At 40.3% G+C, this 23,109-nt stretch overlaps 1 protein-coding gene across 8 annotated transcripts in view; it reads right to left on the reverse strand.

Annotated features, from left to right (window-relative positions):
• Positions 1-23,109, reverse strand: part of LOC113122082 (focal adhesion kinase 1-like) — a 55,413-nt gene that overhangs the window by 2,509 nt on the left and 29,795 nt on the right. For 4 of the 8 annotated variants that reach the window (XM_026293026.1, XM_026293028.1, XM_026293027.1 and 1 more), the window contains 18 exons: positions 21,558-21,655; positions 21,280-21,364; positions 21,063-21,163; positions 20,308-20,423; positions 19,861-19,961; positions 19,625-19,714; positions 19,273-19,477; positions 13,719-13,830; positions 11,616-12,464; positions 8,570-8,647; positions 8,068-8,250; positions 7,252-7,377; positions 4,529-4,591; positions 2,688-2,727; positions 1,979-2,082; positions 1,672-1,680; positions 350-505; positions 2-82 (listed from right to left, as the gene is read on the reverse strand). In XM_026293026.1, coding sequence (XP_026148811.1) covers positions 2-82; positions 350-505; positions 1,672-1,680; positions 1,979-2,082; positions 2,688-2,727; positions 4,529-4,591; positions 7,252-7,377; positions 8,068-8,250; positions 8,570-8,647; positions 11,616-12,464; positions 13,719-13,830; positions 19,273-19,477; positions 19,625-19,714; positions 19,861-19,961; positions 20,308-20,423; positions 21,063-21,163; positions 21,280-21,364; positions 21,558-21,655 — 2,597 coding nt within the window. The remainder of the gene's footprint in view (position 1; positions 83-349; positions 506-1,671; positions 1,681-1,978; positions 2,083-2,687; positions 2,728-4,528; positions 4,592-7,251; positions 7,378-8,067; positions 8,251-8,569; positions 8,648-11,615; positions 12,465-13,718; positions 13,831-19,272; positions 19,478-19,624; positions 19,715-19,860; positions 19,962-20,307; positions 20,424-21,062; positions 21,164-21,279; positions 21,365-21,557; positions 21,656-23,109) is intronic. The other 4 variants (XM_026293030.1, XM_026293029.1, XM_026293024.1 and 1 more) reach the window with 4 other exon arrangements.

The raw sequence follows: 23,109 nt of genomic DNA on the forward strand, positions 1-23,109 counted from the left end.
CCTCTCTGTGTGAACTGGCTGGAAGTTGTGGTAGAGTCTCATCCACTGTGGCCAATAACGTCCTCAAAGCCAGACCCACATCCTGACACACATGAACAGTAGTTTTCAGAATAGTCGAAATTAGACGAACATAAAAGTTTACACTTCTTTCACAAAAGGGTTTTCACAAGCAAACTCAATTAATTGTTCAATAACAGCAACATCTAGTGAGGTTTAAAGGACAGCACTATAAATAGAACATATAGAATATGATTCCACGTGTTATGGTCAAGGTGAGCAGCTCCAGACGGACAAAGCAAAGATTCACACTGAGCTGCCAAGGAGAACCCACTTTAAATGCATCTGTTACCTTGACCATGGGAACATACTCCTCAGGAGGAGCAGGTTGGATCTTGCTTGACATTTCAATCACAGCTTTGACCAATCCTGTCACGTTCTCGTACACCTTGTCATTAGAGCGGTCCAGATTGGCAGTGGGAGGTGGGCTGATCTCTTGAGGTTGCAGCTGAGCCAGAAGAAAAAATGAGTTAGTGACAGACTGACGTGGTGAAAAAATCCCTAATGAGCTGGTGACTGATGGTGAGAACTAACAGTGAAACACAGGCAGCAAGTTGAGGCAATGTTGGAGAAAATGATGAGTTCCCTGATGACAAAACATCGGAAGATTTATTAGTCATGTTGCCTGAACATCTGGTTTAGAACTAAGATGATTTTAGCTTACGTAACCTTTCAAAGCTTTCCAAATATCTCATGGAGATAAATATATAGATTAATGATGTAGAATAAATGGGCCAAAGACTGAATGAATCCTCTGAATTTTAATGACTAAAAGTTTTCAGAGTTGACAAAAGTATTTTAGTTTTAAGTAGTTTTCCAATGTGGCCACTAGATGGCAGTGTCACACTGGCGCAACCAAATATATTAAGATAATTTAACCTAAAAGTGACAAGGGTCACACCTTCAAAGTGATTAATCATAAATGGCCATAACCTGCTGCATAAACACAGCACCCTGATGTCCTGACATAAGTCAGTTCCTCTTGTCCATGTTTTCTTTCTGCCTCCGCCTCATCTTCTCTGGCCCTGTGCTCTCCATCTGCTTAGATGACCTCACTTGACCACTGATATCTGTACATTTTAAACTGACTACAAAGACAATGACTTGCCTCAAGTCTGATCCTCTGTCCCTAAACATGATTTTGCTCCATCTGGTTTTTATTCTTACTCAAATTTGACCCGCTCTCCTCCTCCTCCTGTCAAAATACCCTCTCACCACTGAGCTCTTTATGACCTGATGCTTTTGCTTACAAAACCCAGAAAATGAATCATAAATTTACCCCAAGCTTTAAAATCTGTACAACATATAACCACCTCCATCATTAAACTGCCAAAGAAACAGTCAGGAGGTTAAAGGGAATTATTTTATTTTAGATATTGCCACTATAAGAAACCAATCCGTTTGGACTTAGATGTCAGTTCGGATCAGGTAAAGAGACAGAAACTTGAAAGAAATCTACACAACCAGGGCAACTACAGGGATGAAATGCATGTGTTTATATCTTAACACTACAGAATTCAAGAAACCAAGCTGATGGAAGAGGGACTGAGTCAAAGTGTGATCATTTAAGAGACAAGACGCACAGTAAACACACACAGACAGTGTGCTGCTTACCCGCCAGGGCTAGGGTCAACAGTAAGGCAGAGGGCAGGAGGAGAAGGGAGAGAGGGAGCAAACAAAGGAAGAGAAGATAAAAGGAGACATTAATGCTCTAAGCATTAAACCCATGCAATGACTATAACTGGTAAAAGTAGTATATCATCTTATATCTAGGATTCAGAAGTGCATATTTTTCATCACTATGCTTATCTGAGTGCAGGTGTTTTTATTTTGGCTTTGTGTCATGAAAGGTATAGGCTTGACTTTTTAATTTAGTGTTTTTATGGGTTTTCTGTTCATCCCCATGTGCCTGTTCATGTACCTTGACTCCATCGTTGTAACTGTCTCCAGTATTTAAGCAGGCCACACTACCCACTTGGCTCTGGGCCCCGGGTCGAGGGGGTTTCTTTGGAGGAGCTGCATGCTCTGCAGGAAATATGTATCAGTGAAAATGATTTCTCTGCACCGTTTTAGAGTCTCATATGTTCCTTTGCATTTTATCTGAGCAGTTCGGGGCTTAGAATGGTATCACCCATACATCACACACAAGTGATACATAAAAAATACATAAAATGAAGACAAACATTTGAGAAGCTCTCAAAATCTCCTCACTGTAAATCTGTTGTCTCTGTACTCGGCTGCTTGTAGGGTGGGTGTATTCACACCCCGGGCACAACATATTGAGCCTGACAGGCTGTATGAGTCTATATAAGCAGAGGGTGGTTTGCTCACTTTGTGGTCCAACAGAGCTCAGAATCAGATCTGTCATATTGTGGCAACAGTCTGTAAAGACTGCTGAGAGACGCTGACAGACATGCCGACACACAGACAGAAAGGCTGGAGATGGTCGATACAGGGAGGTCCAGTTCAAAACAGAGACTACGTGGGTGTATAAGATCTAAACAAAGCTATGTAATGGTATACGTGTCAAGTACATTCTTTTGGGGATTAAGACAAAGAAAGAGAAGAAAGAATAAAACACCCATGGTTGTGTGGCTGTAATTACAGAAAGCTACAGGCCTGTGTATTACCTGATTTGCCAACGGGTTGGTATATGTGCTGGTTTCCTGTCTGCACAAACAAACACAGTAACAAAACATTGGATTAGAAAATGCGCAGTCACAAACACAATCAGCAGCTTCACAGGAAATTAGAGCTTCACAAGTAAAAAAAAAAAAAAAACAGCACCAGCTGTTTTTGGGAAAAGTTAAGGAATCCGGATGAATTTTCTCGTTACACCACAAGTCTCAATTTGTTCTTGTTAAATGCAGAAAGTTTATAGTCATCTCCAGTCGAGGAACAGTTTCCCTTTTCAGTGGTTGTGTGGTCTAAGCCCTGTGTTAACAAAAATACTCTTCCTGGCTACACAGGGATAACAAAAAGCATTGTTTCTTTTGGCAGTACGACCCTTTCAAAACCAGGAAAAAAAAGTCCTGTGTTACAGCCTTATGATTTGACAGTTGTGATTATAAAGTGACTCCACAAACTCTGGTGGTTCTCAGCACGCAACATAATTGATTTTTTTTTTTTTTTTTGTCTTATTACTGCATCTTTGTTGTTTTCTCTGTGAGAAAGCAGCACAGAGGCTTTTGAATGCCTCGGTGCCATCGTACCAGTGTTGTGGCCTGACAACCAAAAATACTCCACTACAGCATTTTACACACAGACAAACGAGGGAGATTTTCCCACCACAAACCACAGCCATTCAATGGGAGGAGGAGGACAAGTAGAGAGATGAATTACAGAGACAGAAATATCTGGTTTGTCCATGGCAACTGCAGACATCAACCAGGACACAACAGCCATTAACATACAAGTGTTCAGCTCTTGAAATTCCAGCTTTGGGATAAAGTTACACAAAAGCATCAGCAACATACCTTCACCTCAGGACAAGAAACTTAATCACAGAGAGACTTCAAGAAAAACATGAAACCAGTTTCTAGCCTAGTTTCTAGCTTCAGCACTTGTTCGCAATGTAAACCAACAGTATATTTGCTATATGTGCATTTGTCACTGTGTCCATCTTTGCAGTTACAGCACATTGCTCAATTTAAAAACAAAGTGGTTAGCTCTCACAAGTGATCACAGATGTTCCAAAAAACTGTCTTATTTCACAAACACTGAAGCCGTAGCCTGTTTGTGCATATTCACGTGACTAGTGCTGCAACTAACGATTATTGATTCATTATTGAATAATATGCAAATTACTTAAACAATCGTTTTGACTCTAACATGTTTGTGAAAGATTGTGAAAAACGTGTCAGCTAGTTAATTCAGGTACATGCGACATCCTCACTTCTAGGGAAAATGATCACCTTATGATTATGGCACCAACCTTGATACAGCCAACAATGGCCAACCTACCTATTGATGTTTGCATCACAGAGCCCACAACTTACTATGAGACCAGATCTACTATATTTTCCTCAAACCGTGTAATTACAAACATACAGATTTAGACAGGTGGCTCTTTTGCTTTCTTGCAAAAGTCTTCCATTAATAACTGGTGATGCTGTGGGAATCCACTGACCCCGCATTGCTGACCCCAGACCTAGCAGGTCACTTCCTGTCCCTGGATCAATCCCCCCCAGCCCTAATCAAAACAAACACACACTGGAGCCAATTACAGTCAGCCCAAGCAGAATGTGGACTTCGTCAGCATGCTTTTATCGGACATCACCCTCGCTAAAACAAAAACAAACGGTTCAGAAGAATAACTCTCTTAAAGATGTTTATGAGGAGCAGGAGGACATGTGGTAAAGGTCATGATTTCATAAAGTTCTGTTGGTGACGCAAAGTTTAAAAACAACTCTCTGTTTTTAAAATTGATATTTGTTTCCGAGGAAAGCAAAATGAGAAAGACGTAAGTTACCAGGGGCTGGAGTCCACCTTCTTCTCTCTCCAGACTGCCTCGAGAACTTCTGCTGTCTGGTTTCTAAACACAGAAAAATAAAACACATCTCCCTGCATAAACAGCATTGAAGTTTAGAGCTCATATTATTTCAGTTTTACAGTCAGTGAGAGATTCACTGAAGAAGATTTAAATTTGTGCTGTGCCACATGTGGTTGGGATTTCTTTTTCCAACAAACATCAAATCACATTTTCTGCTTGTGACTTCACACACAGTATTTAAATTCCTGGGATATTCTCGGAGACAGAACCCCTTTTATTTCAATTGCTGTTGTTAAACAGCACATTATGTGGTGCAAACTCAAATCACTGATTCTCTTAAGACCTTTGGGTTTAAACCAGGATGAATGGGCTGCCATGTACTGTACAGCTGTTTTAGGAATACACGGCAATAAGTAAAGCTGTTTTTGGTAAATGAGTCACAGTTTATACTGTTTAGATCAAAGTTTTAGTTCAAGTCCTAATGATTAAGTAAATAAGGACATTAATGAGTGAGTCAAAGCTGTGAAGCTCCAGGAGACTTTCAAGACAGGAAGACACTGTATAAGGCTGCAGGAGACAACAGTCCAGGGCATTTTTCCAACTTAAGAACAACTTTTGGATTGGCAACCCACTAACAAATCAAAATTAAACCACACATGCACATAAAGCTCTACAAGCAGCCATACCTTCCCACCCCCTGGTACTCCCACTAGTGGCCCTCTCACACCCGTCCTTGCCTACCAGTTTTCCAAGACAGGACTTGAAGACCAGCATTGCCACTGAGTTGAGGAATCGTTTGTCTCCGAGTCGTCTGAGGTGCTGTGTCTCTGTGTTATCTTTCAATCTTGAAATCTCTCTCACTGTAGCTTTGTCTGGCTCTATATCCGAGTGCTTTCCTGCCTTTCTGCCAGCCTGTATTTTTATCTGTTCCAGCCGTTTCATCAAGACAAAAATTCAGATTGAACTGCAGCGACCTGCCTCCAGCGCACTTATAACGGACTCTGACGCACAGGGAGACGGAAGGAGAGGAGGAGGGATGGAGCATGCTGCCAACAAGCTGTCAGTGTGTGAGCACGTCTAGCCTTCTTTCTCAAACCCTTCTTCCTCTCTCCCCACTCCTTCTCTTGCCCCTCCCTGAAGTGGCAGCATTATAAAAAACAGACAGCCAACAACACACACTTTCCATATCCACACACATGTACGTCTTCCCAGCTTTTCAGGAATCCTGTGTGTTGTCAGTTAGTGGTTGTGGGTCAAAGACAGACTGTTGACTGGCCTGTCAAATTCTCTGAGCCTATCATTAGCCTGGAATTCACACAGGCCACACCTGCCTACAAACTCTCTCTCTCACACACACACACACACACACACACACACACACACACACACACACAGAGTCAGATAAACAAAGACACACACACACACAGTAAATTTCCTTAGCAAAAACCACGGACAAGTCCTTCAGTCAATGTTCACAGAGAAATGTGATCCACATAAAAGGTTCTTCCCCCTTAATGTCACAGGGTCTGTCCATTAAAACATTAGACACTGTAAACACTGCTCATGTTTTATAGCATCAACCAGACAGCAACAAACTGTGCATTCATTTATTTACATGTGGGGCTTTTACTAGAAAACGCAGTGGGTTGTAGTTCACCTGTGAACACTGAAAAACTGCTGCCCTGCTCACATAAACAGGAGAGATGGCAATAATCTTCTGTCTGAAGATGTAGATACTGTGAATGCCAGAACTCAAGGAGCACAATCGAATACACGAATATATACGAAATATCAATACATTAGGTATTATGTGTAGTCAAATTAAAAGTCAAATAAATTGAGATGTGTATTGAAAATCTTTTATAAAGTCTATTTTCTAACTAAATGTAACCAAAGTCAAACAATTCCTGGTGACATACCTTTAAGCTGATAACGGGAATTTAATGTCGTAATATATAAAAAATTAAAATGGATGAAGTACACATATGTCAGCTTGTAAGACTTGGATTTATATTATAATGGCCTGAGGCAAGTGACCAAATGAAAAACAAAATCATTTTTAAAAGGCTAAGCTTATGCAAAGTTTGTCACTGATCCCAGAAAATTCACTAAACCCACCATGATTCTTTACTCATGTGCAGGTTTAGAAAAATGTGATAAACAAGTGATCAAAACATTACAAAACTGATTAAGATGTATAATTCAGATGTGATGATTTTCAGACTCCATTAACAAACTTAGAGAAAACCAAAAACATGCATCTTGGAAATGAAAAAACAAAAAGTAACTAAAAAATGCCAACTGAGCTTTGCTTTAAAAATACACTGTACACACTGTATCATGCAGAACAGCACACAAAAACAAACTCATTGGTCAAAAAAATGCAGCCCTATCTTTCTTTTCTCTTCTACTTTTCTGCAGTGACATTTCCTCTGTATTGTTCTGTAATATTTAGGATTGAAACGGAGGATAAAACTTGTTTTCTATTTTATTTGAAGGAGCATTAAAAAGTAAATGGCCTTATAGTTAATTTGCAAAAGTGTCAGTAAACATTTCTTATTTGGCCCCAAAGCAATAACAAGCTGCTAACAGACTACAGTGTGTTAAATTGTAAGCTAAATGTACTGTAACACTCTTAGTAATGTGTGTGTATTAACTGTGTACGTGTATGTATTTTCCAATGTGTGCACTGTGTGTGTTACCAGCAGCCTTTCCTCCTGTTCCAGCCACCTCTGATCCTCCTCCATCTGCTGTTGTTGCATCATCAGCTGTTCCTCCATTAACAGGCACTGCTGGCCTACACACTGCTGCATGTCTACTGCCCTGTCCTACACATGCACAAATACACACACACACACACACACACACACACACACACACACACACACACACACACACACAAACACAAACACACACAAACAAACATGCAACAGAAGACACAGCATAGCAGCAGACATGCACACCAACACATGGACGCCCAGAGTCACCGTTGAACAGAAACATGCACACACACATGGACATGAAGACACATATAGCCAACTGATGAAAAGGCTGATCTGAGATAATGGACACACACACTGAAAGCAATGAGTGTCAATGGGATGTTGATTTATTTAATTTTTTGGATAATTTAATAAATTTGTGGGTTATTATGTAGCTGGTAGCAATCAGCCTGTTAGGGCTGCTGGGCAACAAATGAAATGTTCATTGAATGCCATATTTTATTTAAAAGTGCCAAATAACAAAATTTATTTACAGGAAATAAAAAGGATCTTGTTAATATTTAACAACTCAGAGTTGGACTTGCAGATTCAAGGTCGTCATTCTGCAAACTCTTAAAAATTAAAAGAGCTTTTCATTAATTTGAACAACTCTGAGCATGACTGAGTGTGAATGGGTGATTTCTTAACATACTGACAGATCTGTAAGTGTTTCAGCTGAAAATCCAGTCATGACTTACCTGCGTGCGTGCGTGTGTGTGTGTGTGTGTGTTTGTGACTGAAAAATGAGCTTCCTACCTCCATCACAGAGCCCCAAAGTGCCATGTCCTGTCCATGTGGCTGGGGAAGGTGCTGCGAGTGTGTGTGGACGTGATGGCGGGGGTGGGTGTGCGCATGGTGTGTGTCCAGCATAGCAGCCTGTGGGGGGTACAGGGCACTGGGCACTGAGGGGAGGGTGTGGGGGCCAGGATAGCCTGCCATCTGTCACAGAGAGGGAGAACATAGAGGAAGACACATGGTTAGTCTGTTCCCAGCTCCATTTGGTTACTAATGTCCATCTTCAAATATCTTATAATATTTATCATTTTTAGTTGAAGATGGACTCATTGTGTTATATTTTGATGTTTTTATCCAGTTTAATGTAATGCACTTTATTTAAAGTGCCTCTGTGAATGAAGTCAACACCCTCAATCTTCATTTTCTTGCCTAACTGCAACCCCATACCACATATTATTAGTATTACTAGTATTTGTACATATTTGATTTTAGTCGTGGGCAGTCTCTGTGTTTGTCTACATACCTGATAGTGCCCAGGATGCTGGGGACTGGGGTAAAAACCTTCACTCGAGCGGGGACTAGGATAACCCGGTCTACTCGGCTACAAAGAGTGAGGAAGGGGAAAGAAAGAAGGGTGGAGAGGAAAAACAAAAACACAGTTATAATGGCTGTTCATCTTTTTCTCACATTGTAGGTTAGAGGATGGGGCACCTGCATTCAGACATCAACACACAAACCCCCAGGAGCTGTTTGTGTGGCTTGGTTAGCTGTCAATCAAAACAGGAAACACCCACTGGGCTGCAAGTCCAGCAAGCTGTTAGTTGAACTGGCACTAACTACTGTCCCTGTGTTACAGACATCCTTGGATTACTGGTATAAACTATGTAACATTCCTGCACTGCTGATCACTGGGATCTCTGGTTAGATGTGATGCACGTCTGTAAATTGTCTGTTATGGTTGCACGTTCACCAAAGACCTCTATTTAAAGTTGTTGTTTTTTTTTTCAAATTTAGAAAAAGCATGCCCTGTTGCTCACTAGGATAAAACACAGAAGTGCAAAATATTCCAAAATCAACACACCAGTGGTGTTTCTCCTGTTGCGAGACATGTAACGCTGCAATCCAAGCTTCTGCTGAAGCTCTTTGTTTAGCTCCTGTAGCTAAAAACAGAAGTGGTTGGTGAACCCACAGCCTAGTTTCTTTGGTTTGGTTTCTGGTGGTTGGTTGAGATGAAGCTGTCAAAAGTTAATGAATAGTTCACCCCCTTCGAATGACTGGAGGCATTTTCTTAATGATTTAAGCTTCACTAACACATAGCTCATATCTGGCACAGCAGTGTTGTAACCTCTACCTTCCACAGTCTCTCATAGTAGCTTTCTCTGGACCACACCTCCGAGAGCAAGAAACAGACATATAGGAACAGACAGCAAAGGAGCACAGGGGGATTGACAAGGAGGTAGAGAAGGAAAGAAAAGAGGAAAAAAGTAGAAAGTAAGGGAGGAAGGACAAAGAGAAGCAGACAAGACAAAGAAACTGAGGACGAGACAAAAAGGAGCCTCGAGTGTGCAGATGAGTCTCAGCAAAAGACAGAAACTTACAGCATGTTTGGAAACATGCTCATACATGGACACGGGGTTCCTACATGAGAACAAAATGATATGTACGTTTAAACATGCCCTGTGGTAGTCGGTCCATGTAGAATCCATTAAACATAGAACATAGAACACAGTGATGACAGACACACTTTTGGATGAATATGAATACAAATAAATAGTCCCAGTCAATAAGACTTATTTTTTCAGAGCTGCAGGGCAAAGGGTTGTTGTCACAGCAGCAACAGTTTACCCCACAGGTGTGCCAGTGCCATATCCTGGCAAGAAAAATAACCCGATACTGTCTTGCCACTTGTTCGCCCTGAAGGAGATGATTTGTTGATGATTGTTTGTTTTGTTCTGCGCATGTGAAAAATTAGGAACGTGTCAAAAGTAGTTGTACAGTATTGTGAGTTTCCTACAACCTGCTCCCCTGAGGTGATGTGCATCTTAAAAACACGCATCATAAATGTATTCTGAAGCAGAAGAACAGGCCACAATGGATAAGCACATTTATACTGACTGAAATTAAAGATGAAATTTTAGTCCGAGCCTGCAGAACTAAAATGATTTGGGAACATGGAGATTTTCCAACTTTTTAAAAACTCAAATAGATTGTGTCAATTTCCCTTTAGCATTTAACAATAATTTGTCATGTACTTTCATGTAAATAGATTTAAAGTGCAACAATTTAAGGGCAACCCACACAGTAACTGCAGCTCTCTTTAAAAGCAATGTGTTGTGAGACACAATATTTATTACAAGCATGGAGACACATGGCATAGCTCCATGAAGAATTTTAGGAATGCTGAGAAGCAAAGTGTAATTAAGATTTTCTTTTTACATCATGTACACTCTGGGGCACAATTCACTGCCTCCCACACAGACACATCTATCACTAAAAGGGTCACAGAGAGCAAACATAATGCAGCAGCTCTGTTACAGGGATGTCAAGCAGTGACTTATTACTCGGCTGAATTTTAGCTGTTGGAAGGATTTACCTTTTGACCTGTCGGCCAGATGAGGACCGACTGACCTGAAGCCTTGTCTTATACTGTATTTCAGTCATGCATCCTTCACCGATTTCTCACTGGTGCCATACGCAACATCAATTACAAGAATGGCTTACCTGCATCTTTAAGTACAAGTGCACAAATAATGTTTGATGCTGAAAGTGGTGCTAAAGATCAGCTGGAGGATTAAGTGTTTACTGCAAAAACAACTGCACTACTACTGGAGACAGCTGCTAGGGCAAGGTGACAAAGAACTGGTGGTTCAGAATAAACAGGCTTGAGTAGAGTCGAACCTTTCAACTCACTGTGGCAGGATTAAGTACATATTAGGATCCATAATATTAAATTACACTACAGCAGTTGAAGCTCTTGGACAGTGCTGTTGCATTACAGCATTACTGGACTTTGGGTTTGACCTTGTGCTTAACATCCTGTTTTTGACTCATTCCAGTGTCACTTAGACGCCGACTACTATATTTCTGGCTAATCCATGAAAAACTGTACATACGTTTCACTTGTGTTAGGTAAACCCAGTGCAATTAGGATTTACCACAAACAATGTGAACAGTCTCGGAATAGAAAGCAATAATCCAAGGACACAAACACAAATATATGTAACTGCATTCAGCTGGGACAGAGGACATAACAGCTCGTCCTTCACAGAGAGAGCATGCTATCCTGCTGAGTATAAACATGCAGCTACACACACACAAAATGCAAAGACGCTGCATTCAGTTACAATTAATGAGGAGAGTTTAGTCTTAGATAATATTGATATAAAAAAATCTTGCAACATTGCTTCTGGGCCTGTAGCAGGTCATACTTTCCATCTGAGAAATCAAAAAAAAAAATCAACGTTTTATGTTTAACCAAAAGGAACGTTGCAACTTTTTTTTTTGCTACATACACACTTATTTTAGTATTTAAAAACAAATTCAACGCAGATCAGCACTACACCACCTGCCTTCAACGGCCTGGACATGGACCTTTGGGAGCAGGTGATGGGAACAGGAGTGTGGGAAGTTACAGGGAGGTTTGGTATTCGGCCGAGTGGATGAGGGTCAGCGATGGACAGAGTACAGGCAGAGGACACTGTGAGGACACTCTCTGTGGGGGCAGGAGAGATAAGTGGGGGCCTCCCACGTGACTGCGCAGCATGGTGTTGGTTCTGGGGGTCAGAGTAAGCTTGTTGTGGCATACTGGGATTAGTTTGGCAGCTAGGGTGAAAGCTGGTGAAGGGGATTTTAGGATTAGAATTTGACTTTGACTGGATGTTTTGGAGGTTTAGGGGACCAACTTTTGACACACTGCAGGGCAGAGACTTAAGAGAAGGACTGGAGGGGGAGAGGGGTTGAGAGAAGTGCTTGGGAAGGGAGTGGGAGTTGTTTGACATTAACTGAGATGAACAGAGCAGGTGGCTGTCAGGAGGGAGATTTGTTTTGGTGGGGCAGCACAGGATATCTGGATTTTTGTGAGGTGGAGAACAGCAGTTAGTTTGAGACTGTCGAGGCAGAGCGGGATGAGCTCCGGATTCTCCATTTGACTTGGCGCTGTACTGACAGGAAGAGTAGTTATACTGAAGTAACTGAGACTGAGGAGGAGAGGAAAAATGATAGGGATGTTGCAGAGATGATGAATAGAGTGAAGGAGTGGGTGGGTGAGAGCAGGTGTAGGAAGATGATGGATGAGGGTTTCCAAAGCAGAGGGAAACCTGTGAGGCAAAGCCATGATTTTGATGGCAATGTTGGTGAAGAGAAGGAGCAGAAAGACAATCCAGATTGAAGGTGGGCTGCAGGGAGGGGCGACGGCCGGGCTGCAAACAGAAAGACAAATGCATGGGAGGAAAACATGGAAATAAAAAAGTGTCATAGAACATGAAGATATATAGAGCATGGGTCAAAGAGACAGCGATGAGCTGGACAACTGTAATGAAAGCCTGTGACTAAGCCTCTAAAGCCTTGCTTTAAAACAATCGGAAATGAGATGTTACTTTTCAGGACAACGTTTAACTTGTTCTCAAATTAAAGTCAACAATGCAGTTTTCATTTAGACAATTCTTTTTAGAGGAATGGACAAATGTAGGCTTAAAAACATCTACTCAGTTTCATGAGCTACTCCTTCACACATATGGCTTCAGTTATACGCAAAAGCAGCAGGTAACACATGCAAAGAGCGGGGGCAGGGGGGTGGGGGGGAAGCAGCTGGGGCAACAAGCTGGGCTCATGGTGTGAGTGCAAGAGGGGGTAGAGGGAGGAATTTTGGTCCTACCCCAGGAAAAATAATGTCCTCTTTGTAAAATAAATTTTTCCAAAAAAAAAAAAAAAAAAAGATATTTGCACTCTGTAATGGAGATGTTATGCTCCAGGAAAACATGGAAACCTCTTCTAACTGTACATCTGGTTCCAGTTTCTTTATGTTCCATAGCATCTGAGTTTAATCGTGGTCCAGAGCTTTAGCATGCATTTTACAACAACCTGTATCAAGTGCAATTCATAACATCGACCTAAAATGACATAAACAACACATGGTCAATGATCCTATGACTGCAATGCTCACTGTCTTACTACATTACATTTCACATCTGAAGAACCTCTTGTTGTGGTATGGGATGGGACATAACTATACATAGCTGATGCTCTTACTGGAAAAGCCTGGACTCAAGAGCTCAAAGCCTTTTTACATTTGTTTTTCTTGGTGTTAATTAGTATTATGATAAAAACACACCTTAAACACTGTAGTTAAAGGTTAATAATTTCACTAAGCATATCACCAGTGTCCTGCTGGTGTTTACAAACATTAAATCCCATGAGTTAACATCTGAATCCTATGGACCGGATGCCTTAATATTCATGGTGGCCTCTTTGCAGCAAAGTAGACAAAATACATGTATCATGAACTCATTAAACAGTATCAGAAAATCTGTTATCCTTAATTAAAGAGAGCCTGTGAACTGCAATGACAGCACGTCTCACTGGACAAACAACAGATGCAACAACACTACACCTGTTTCTCCCATACAAAACAAAAACAGACAGACACACAAACATGTGGTGTGGTACTGTCTTACTTTTGGTGGGGCTTCGTCAGACCCTCCAGAGTCCCAAGAAACGGTGACCTGTCTTCTCATCTCCATCCTGTTCCTCTCCTTCTGCTGGACCTTCTCCTCTTCTAATATAGTGCTGGAAACAAAGGGAAAAAAACAACACTAAATGGTAGTGATATATGTTTCTGCTGAATTGCCACATCTTTTAATCCTGGAGTAAGCAAGAGGAAGCTTAAAAGGTGATAATAAAAGGAAGACATGGTAACAGAGTGTAGCCTGTAATAAGATGGTATAATACCACTTCCCTCTTGGCCATCATTTTATGTCAGTTCCCATCTTCCAAGGTACTTTGATAAACAGAGCAACAACCACTTCACCCACTGGCTTTAGAAAATATGAGGTATCCACATTTTAGGGAGTTCCCTAAAACAGTTTTTATTAAGGAAATGTGCTTTGCTGTAGTATATGCATTAGCTTTTTTCCTCTTGCTGGAAATCTGAAAACACAGTGACAACCCCTGAAACACATGATTTTATGTTGACGTTTCACTGCCACACGAACTCATCAATACAGAGCTCAGTCCTCGTGCACTTTTACAAACACAAACCACTACAGCTGAAAGAAAAACAAACTCCATGTTGATAGGAAATATCTTATTGCTCAGTCACTTATTAGCACAACAGAACATTCAAATATCTGTAATAATATTCAGTCAAAAAAAAAAAACAATGTAAGAGAGTATTAGCAGTTTTAGTTTCAGATCAGATATGAATATGAATGCCATTTACATCATATCTGTACTGTGTTGAGTCAAGGTTTGGGTTTGGTAATGCTTCTTAAAGACCAACTCAATCATTTTGAGATTTAGCAACGTCCCACGCCCCTACCCTGCCAGACCTAATACCGCCAAAGACACAACACAAGATTTATAGGATAAAATTACTCACACTGACCTGATTCCTGGGAAAACTTCTGCTAAACCAAGCCCAGATTCTGAGAGGAAGGAGCTGAGGAGCTGACAGAAAACTGAACAAGCCACACGCTTTCTACTCGTTGTCCCTCAACAAGGGTGAGAGCTATTTCTAGTAAGCTCATTGCCCTGTTCTGTTGTCTCCTGATGTCTGTGTGTCCTTGCACCTGTCCACATCAGTCGCCTGTCAGATTTTCCACAACGCACATTCAAACACTTTTGTGCAACAATATCGGTACTGAACACTTTTTCCACTACAGTGACATGCAAAACACTGAAGAGTGGCTTAAACGTTACCTGCTAGGAGCTGATGGAAAATACTATAAAAACATGAATAAATATCTTTAAATTGTAATATTTCTATTAATTGTCAGCTGATGTGATTTTTTTTTACATTTTAAAACAGCTTCATTTTGAAATGCTCTTATCTGTGTTCATATAAATAGTCTGGATGTGCATTGTACACAAATAACAGACCTAATGAAGCAGTTTTTCTTACCTTAATGGGCCTAACAATGATGGTATTTGCTGTATCATCAACCTAAAGCTCAACTTATTCTCACGTTTTCACACTAGAGACAATTTTATTTTTTATACATGATTTCTGTGTCATGATCAGGCTGATGAGACAAATCTTGTAAATGTGTCGCTCATTTCCTGTTCTTGTCTGCGTGAAATTATTTGTAGTAAACTGTACTGAGACTATGAACTAAATGAACAAAGACATGCAAACTGACAGAGTTCGTTTGGACTGTAACACTGTGTGTCTGGTATTATCCTTATAATAAGCTATTACAAACTGATTCAAATCTAACCTGTCATTGATTAATTGGCCTACCTCGTCTCGTAGGTCAACAGTAGAAGACATCATGTATAAATGTGTAAACCTAACATCAGCACCTGGCAACCTCAACACCGTCTGTCTCCACCCCCACCTACACCAGGCCACCACCTGGAATAACAAGGCCTGTTTGGTTTATTTACTTGGGCTGGGATGGCTGCACAATCTCAGACTTTTTAACAACACCCTGCTTCATTCTCACGTAGTTGCCACCTGAGCGCTGCCCTGTAACTGCTTCCGATGACCACTGAGCAGCACAACTGAACCACAGCACCTGAGTCCAGGTGCACTGTCTAAAGTAAGGTTTTAAAGAGTGTCTTAAACACAGACAGTACATTATCTTTACCCTTTATCATTACAAGTATTTCAGTGAGTCTGAATCTCATGACTGGGTGCTCTTGAGAAAGACATGAGACTGAAAAGTATGTAAAAGAGACCATACTTTACCTTCAGATCAGGCCAGTCTAGCAGTACCAGAGTAAAGCCCTTTCAGGAGAATATCACAGCCCCTAAAATGATGATGGAGTAGCTGCACTCAGCACTGACACGCTACTGAAGAGCCATGTGAATAACTGCAAACAATCTCAGTAAAACACATAAATGCTCTGCTGCAGCTGAACAAACCCCCCCAAACTACAGGCTGCAGGACTTTATCACACAGACTTTACAATCAGCACAATATGATCTGAGTATAACAAGCCCGGGTCCATCATGGGAATGAGAACGCTAGAGTAGTTCTGCTGCCGTTTTCCCTCCTTCTTTCATTATCTCTATGTTCTCTCTCTCTCTCTCTCTCTCTCTGCTGGAAAGCTGCTCCTGGCAGCTGCCCACTGTGTAAACACACACACACACACACACACACACACACACACACACACACACACACACACACACACACACACTTTTATGTCGGTCTGCCATCTAGGAAAACTGTAGTAGTAGCAGCTGAGAGCTACATATTTGGCAGGAGAGACCTATAATTGATATTATGATATAAGAGTCAGCCAGACCAAAAGTAAACTAAATTGTATAACCAAATATGGCATGAGTTTCTCCTATTAATAGCCAGCAACCAAAGCGAACATGGTCAATATTGACTTAGTTTCCAAGACACTGAATGAGGCACATTAAGAGTATTCAGTTCTGCTACATGCCAAAGTATCACAGTCAATTAAAATAAATGTTCTTACTTTTACCACCATGTACTTTTCCATACTGGGTTTTCAGCTCGTTAAAACATACAACCACAAACACACTGTGCATGTGTCAAACTGGTAAGTGAACATCAATGATGTGCGGACCTGAAACTTGTTCAGAACCAAAATAGGAAATTTGAAGAAGAAGAAGAAGAAGAAGAAGAAGGAAAAGGAATAGTTTGAGAAGGAGGCGACAGAGTGACGCGAATGGCAGAATGAGACGGTGAGTGAGGAGGGGACGTTCAGTAAATTGGGGGAATCATGGTGGAATTTAAGGTGTGAGTCATGCTGATTTTAGGCAAACTCATAAAACCACTGGAGTTAAGTATGCACTCATATTTTCCTGTTGCTGTGTGTGTGTGTGTGTGTGTGTGTGTGTGTGTGTGTGTGTGTGTAAGAGAAAGAGGCCAAGATGTAGTGAGAAAATGCAACATGAAGAAAACGATGGTGTACATGAGGTCATGAACAGAAAAAGCCTCAACACAAACTGTATAAATATGATATGAAAACATAAGTGTAGACATACTTGTTCATTTTAACTCTTCATGATGGCGCCTTAAGTGTACCCAACATTAAAACTGCTGCAGCAGCCATCTCAAAACCACTATTGCTACTCCTGTCTGTGCGATACATGTTGCCACGTGAGGTGATGCTGAAACATCACTTCCAAAAAACTACAGGTCTGCTCATGTCTGGATGATTTTGAATTGTTGACTCATGGCTGATGGGAAAAGCTCTACCCTTACTGGTCGACTGATATAATATAAAATAACACACACACACACACACACACACACACACACACACACACACACACACACAAAATATAGTGTATGGACATGTCTTGATTGGCCAAATTTAACTGCTTGTTGTACCTGATTTTGTGCTTGTGTGCCGAGGGAAGGTTAAGAACTGTTAGCGTCCTGTGATTAGAAGTAATTATAATCGGATGCCGTAACCTGACCTCAGCTGGCGTTAATCATAAAACAGACAGTTGATCTCTTACTTCGTGTGCTAAATAATATCATTTTCTTTTCTCTCCACATGACGACAAACACTGTGCTCCAAAGTTCTTGGGATCTAAATGAAAGTCTTATGGGTGAAACTCTTGAACCCTTTGATAAAGCATTTGATTAATGTTTAACTGTAATCAGTATCACGTTACATGGCGAATAGATCGGTTCCTTCCTGTTTAAAGCAAAATATCACAGTGACACATTAATCTGAGGCTTACTCAGGACTTTCTTAAATTACTAACAGTGTTGTCTAAGTCTACCTTATCTGATCACAACCTGCCTGGAATAATGTCTCATGAGTGATAAGCTCTCTCTTTGCAAATGCGTCTCGAGGCAAAGCTGGTAACAAGGCAGTGATGTATCATTTAACAAAAAAGCAAGGCATGACCGAGATGTCTCATTTACCCTCTCACTGTCATCATCACATCTCTGTTACCATAACATCCACAACGTCATCAGCCCAAACAGGAGGTAACGTGTTGCTGTTAAGCTTTCAGACACAGCTTTGTGTACTCCAGCACTCTGGATTTATAGAGATAATCACGTTCAACTTTAATTTGTGTATATTCACATCCACATCTGATGAACTAGGTGGAAATTGTAAATCTTTGTATTACATACATTCAGACTAAATATAAACGGCACCAACATCCTCATCCTAATCATTATGTCTGTGGAGTTCCAGTGTACTGAAGAGTATAGGACAAAATAAAAAATAAAAAAATTCCCATACAGTAACTGTTGTCACTCAGAAATCCACAGCATGTTTGACTTCCCCAGTGCCTTCACCTACCTTATTAAAATTCATGTAGTATTTAAAATTGTATTTATCAGTGAAAGCAAAACACATCTATCTGCCAAGATATTGAAATAATTCACTTTGCTTGTGTGTGTGTGTTTTTACAGAAATGTCATCTGGTGTGACAATATTTTTATCTTCAATTGTTAATTCTGGCCTGAAGTCAAAGGTTAAAGTATGTTTCTTAACTCCAAATGTACAGTACGTGCTGCGCCTCTGTTTTTTTCTTGCTAGATTACTGTGATTAATACTGACAGACGGTGACACCTGCTGTTAGGAAGGTGTAAGAAAATGCTTCATCTGGAAAACTAGGATTTACTAAGGCACATTCCTTTTGGAAAATTCGTAAAGACTCACGTTGATCAAACGCTCACATTTTCACCTAGAAAAGACCTGACACACTAAAGGTAATATTTTGACAAGTCTAAATACATGAGGTCATAAGGCATTTACTGAAACTAGTCTCAGCATTATGTAGACATCTTAGGAAGGTACAAACATTCACTTTCAAATTTTATGAGAAAATCAAATGTAAAATGTAAAAAGCATAAAAAATGTGGCACTGGAGCTTCTTTCACCCAATTCATTACAACAGAAAGCAACATGAAAAGAGATTAACTTTTATACTTAAGCTAAGACAAAGCCAGTATTGAAATTTAAAGTGAATTAATTCAATGCAGCAAGATTAACTTGAACATTTTCAGAATCCACACACAAAGACACTCAAACAATTAAACCACACTCATGATTAAGTACCTCAGTTGTGTTTTGAGTTCATTGAAGCGCGGCCTCTTGCTGGGATCATAGGACCAACACTTCGTCATCAGGCTGTAGAGAGTCGGGGGGCACTGAGGAGGCATCGCCAGCCGCTCGCCGTTCTCTATCCTGCCTATGACGTCGTTATTCTTCACACCCTGGAAAGGCTTGATGCCGTACATTAGAATCTCCCACATGCAGACGCCTATGGGTGAACAGTTAATGCAAATATACCACCACCGTTAGAGACACTGCTCTTAAATGCTACAAAAAGAGATTAAGCAAAAACCTACTGGTATAGCACAAAACATCAGGACTAAAGTGGAAGAGAACAACATAAACTTTAACTTACCAAACATCCAGACATCACTGGCTGTGGTGAATCTTCTGAAGTTAATAGACTCTGGAGCCATCCATTTAATAGGCAATTTACCTTTAGAGGCTGAGAGAACAGTGGGCAGGTCATGTTGTTATGAGCGCTATTAATAACAATAACTCTTCTTCCATATGTCGTGACACACCAAATAACGTTTGATGGACATGATGAAGCGTGAATTTATGGTTCGCACTGAACGTGTACACAGGTACCTTTGTAATAAGAGCTATCTTCCATGTATCGTGACAGACCAAAGTCCCCGAGCTTCACACAGTCGACAGTAGACACCAACACGTTTCGTGCTGCAATGTCCCTAAAGATGACAGAACCAGAATGAGAGGAAGTCCTACATGCTTTGTCTTTGTCTCATCATTTAATTATTATTTTCATCTCTCATGCAAATAACTACTGCAAAAAAAGTGGCAATACTGAACTGTGCTTAAACAGCCAGCTGACATAAAGTATCACTATAAATGATCATTTAGAAACAATAACTAATTGGTAAAGAGATTCACTATTCAATGACAGATCTATGTAATTTTGTGGTGTTTTTGGCAACATCATAATAAAAAACTAAATCTTGACATTTTTTAATGAAACTCTTCTTTAGTTTATAAAACGGTATATGCTGTAAAGTTTCAGGCTGTGCTCATGCATACCTGTGGACAAAGCGTTTGCTCTCCAGATATGCCAGTGCTGTGCTGAGCTGATAGGAGTACAGGATGAGAGTGGCCAAATCTAGACTGTACTTCCTCACCTGCAGGAATGATCGTAACTATGGAGGGCAGAGAAAAACAGACAGCTGGATGTTAGAACAACAGAGTGACCAACAGCCCTTCAAAACACAGAGACAAGAAAAAACAGGAAAGGCACAGAAAAGATATGGGCTGTAATAAGTGAGGAAAAGAGATGTAGAGAGAGAGATTGAGATAAATTGTCAGATAAAGAGGAACACAGCAGGAGAAAATCAGGAGCCACTTAATCAGTTCTATAAAACAAGCTGTGCTATTGCTGTGCAGCAATGGGTAAAAAAGTCCTGCTGTTGCTGTGCTGCTCTCTACACACCGAATGTGTCAAAAACATTAAACTGTTTCTCAAACCAAAGTAAATGCAACTTAATTAGGAATTAACTTATTATTAGGATCTTAGGAAGGTTTTCAATTTGTACAATTTTTCACCAAGTCTGAATTTTCATACTGTCAATGCAGCTCAGAATGCCTTGCAAATATAAAGAAACTTATATTACTTTTTATAATCCCAGACTTTGAAATTATTAGATTTTAAAAATATATAATTTCACACCAATAAACTCCATGTATGTCCAAAGAACTTCTCTGTCTGTATCAACATGTGCACAACAGGCTAAACTAAAAGATACTGTAGACGCTTAGACAAATCTATATCAGTGTCCTACCTCTCCGAGCGTGCAGAGCTCCATGATGATCCAGACTGGATTCTCTGTGATGACTCCCATAAGTTTCACAATATGAGGATGGTCAAACTGACGCATGGTCACTACAGGAAAAAAGAGAATAGAAAGCTTAGAAAAAGGTAAGAATAGAAACCTGCACGTTTTCCGCAAATTCTTAACAGTGAACGACTGTAACATCTGACAAACAGAAGAAACATACATGCTTCTTGGAGAAACTTTTCCCTGACGCTGTCCGACGTTGAGTTCTTACATGTCTTCACTGCCACAGACAGTGCTGGGTTCTCCTGCGCAAAACAGATACACCCTAATCATCAGCAGCAACATTAGAACAGGAACATCTACAAAGGGAAGATTTGTCGTCTGCTCTTATCTCAATAATCAAGAAACTACATATATATCCTGATGTTCATGCTTTCCGCTGTATAACTACAGTAAGTGTGCAGTATCTGTAATGTGTGAGAAACAGAGACTACATACCGGGCTGATGTAGACTCCTTGGTGGACGTCTCCAAACTGACCCTCACCTATGCAGCGTCCCAACTCAATGCGATCTCGCTGAATCTCATAGTCTCGAGCTGGATACACCACAAACATGGACATGAACGCACAGAGACACAAAGACCAACAGAAAACAAAGCAGAACTACATATCAAACACACACATCAGCGACCATACATACACATCTTACACAGGTCTTGTATTTACCAAGCTTGTCACAGTGATTTACAGTGCACAGACTTTATTTTTACCCCCGACTCTCAGGAAAACGTTTAGACTTGATTCTGAGCAACTTGTCAAACGCTTGTTTGAGCAGATCTGAGCAAAATTTCAGACACAACTAGACTGCACAAAACAAGCTGATAATTTATTGTGTGTAGCACGATGAGGTGTCTTCTTTTGTAGTTACATAAAACAGAAAAATATTTAAATTAAATTATCCTGAATTTCTGGATTAATGAAGTTAATAGAGCTTCCTACTCTGACAAGCTTGGTTTAATAGCAAGGAGCACAGCTCAGTGTCAACATCATGCAACAACAGCATCAGCAAACCAGAGCCAGGCATGCCATGTAACACAGACGCACAACAGGCAGGAACACTCAATGTATATATGAACAGGAATTTTAATTCAAATGTAATATGGATAAAATCAGGTGTATTGTATAATAGTGAAACAAAATAGGCAGGAGTTCAAACCAAAGGCTAAAAACAAAACAAAAGCTGACATAAATTAGTTTTATCAGTATCAACCATCAGCCAAGTGTTTAATTTGTTTTTTAGTGACACTAGGAATAAAAATATCTATGAGACGTTAGCCTTTGACAGGCCAGTGGTTTGATCTGCCTGATAGACATCACACTAATGACCTGACTTTTTCCATGTATTCAGCTTATGGATATCACATACATGAAACCATAAATGTTCATTTAGTTTTGACAAACCTCTGACTTAATTGATTTAGATCACTATTTGAAATGTCCAGTATATGAGCAACTTTAGGAACAATGATGACATGCAATAAAATACCTGTAATGGGAATGAGGCCAAATGTGGAAATGGGCTACAACATACACATACAGTTGCCCACAACTAATACCTGTTTGTTCTGCCTCTGCCTCTAAATGTCACCCATGTAACCTGTTCATTATCATTTAACAATGGAGTGGGGCTACCCTGTTTCAGTTAATGGTTTAGGTGTTTATTCTATATATATATATATATATATACACACACAGAGGTACATGCACACAGTTAGCTATACAAGCTATATGAGCTTTATTAACTGTTGCCATGAATTGCTTGCAGTATTAATAATTTTTCTTTGTCTGTATCTAAAAATGAGTTTGGTGCCTTACAAGATCGACTACCAACAACTGGGGCTCAGGTCTGAAGCTGCTACCAGTTCAACCCAAAACTGACAACACATCAAACAGAAGGAGGGTCAAATCATCGGGGTACATGTACAGAAATAAATTCTGAATTTAATTTGAGACTTGCAAGCAAACATAAAATAAGGATCACAACAACCAC

This window comes from Mastacembelus armatus, chromosome 16 (assembly GCF_900324485.2).
Source record: "Mastacembelus armatus chromosome 16, fMasArm1.2, whole genome shotgun sequence".
NCBI lineage: Eukaryota > Metazoa > Chordata > Actinopteri > Synbranchiformes > Mastacembelidae > Mastacembelus > Mastacembelus armatus.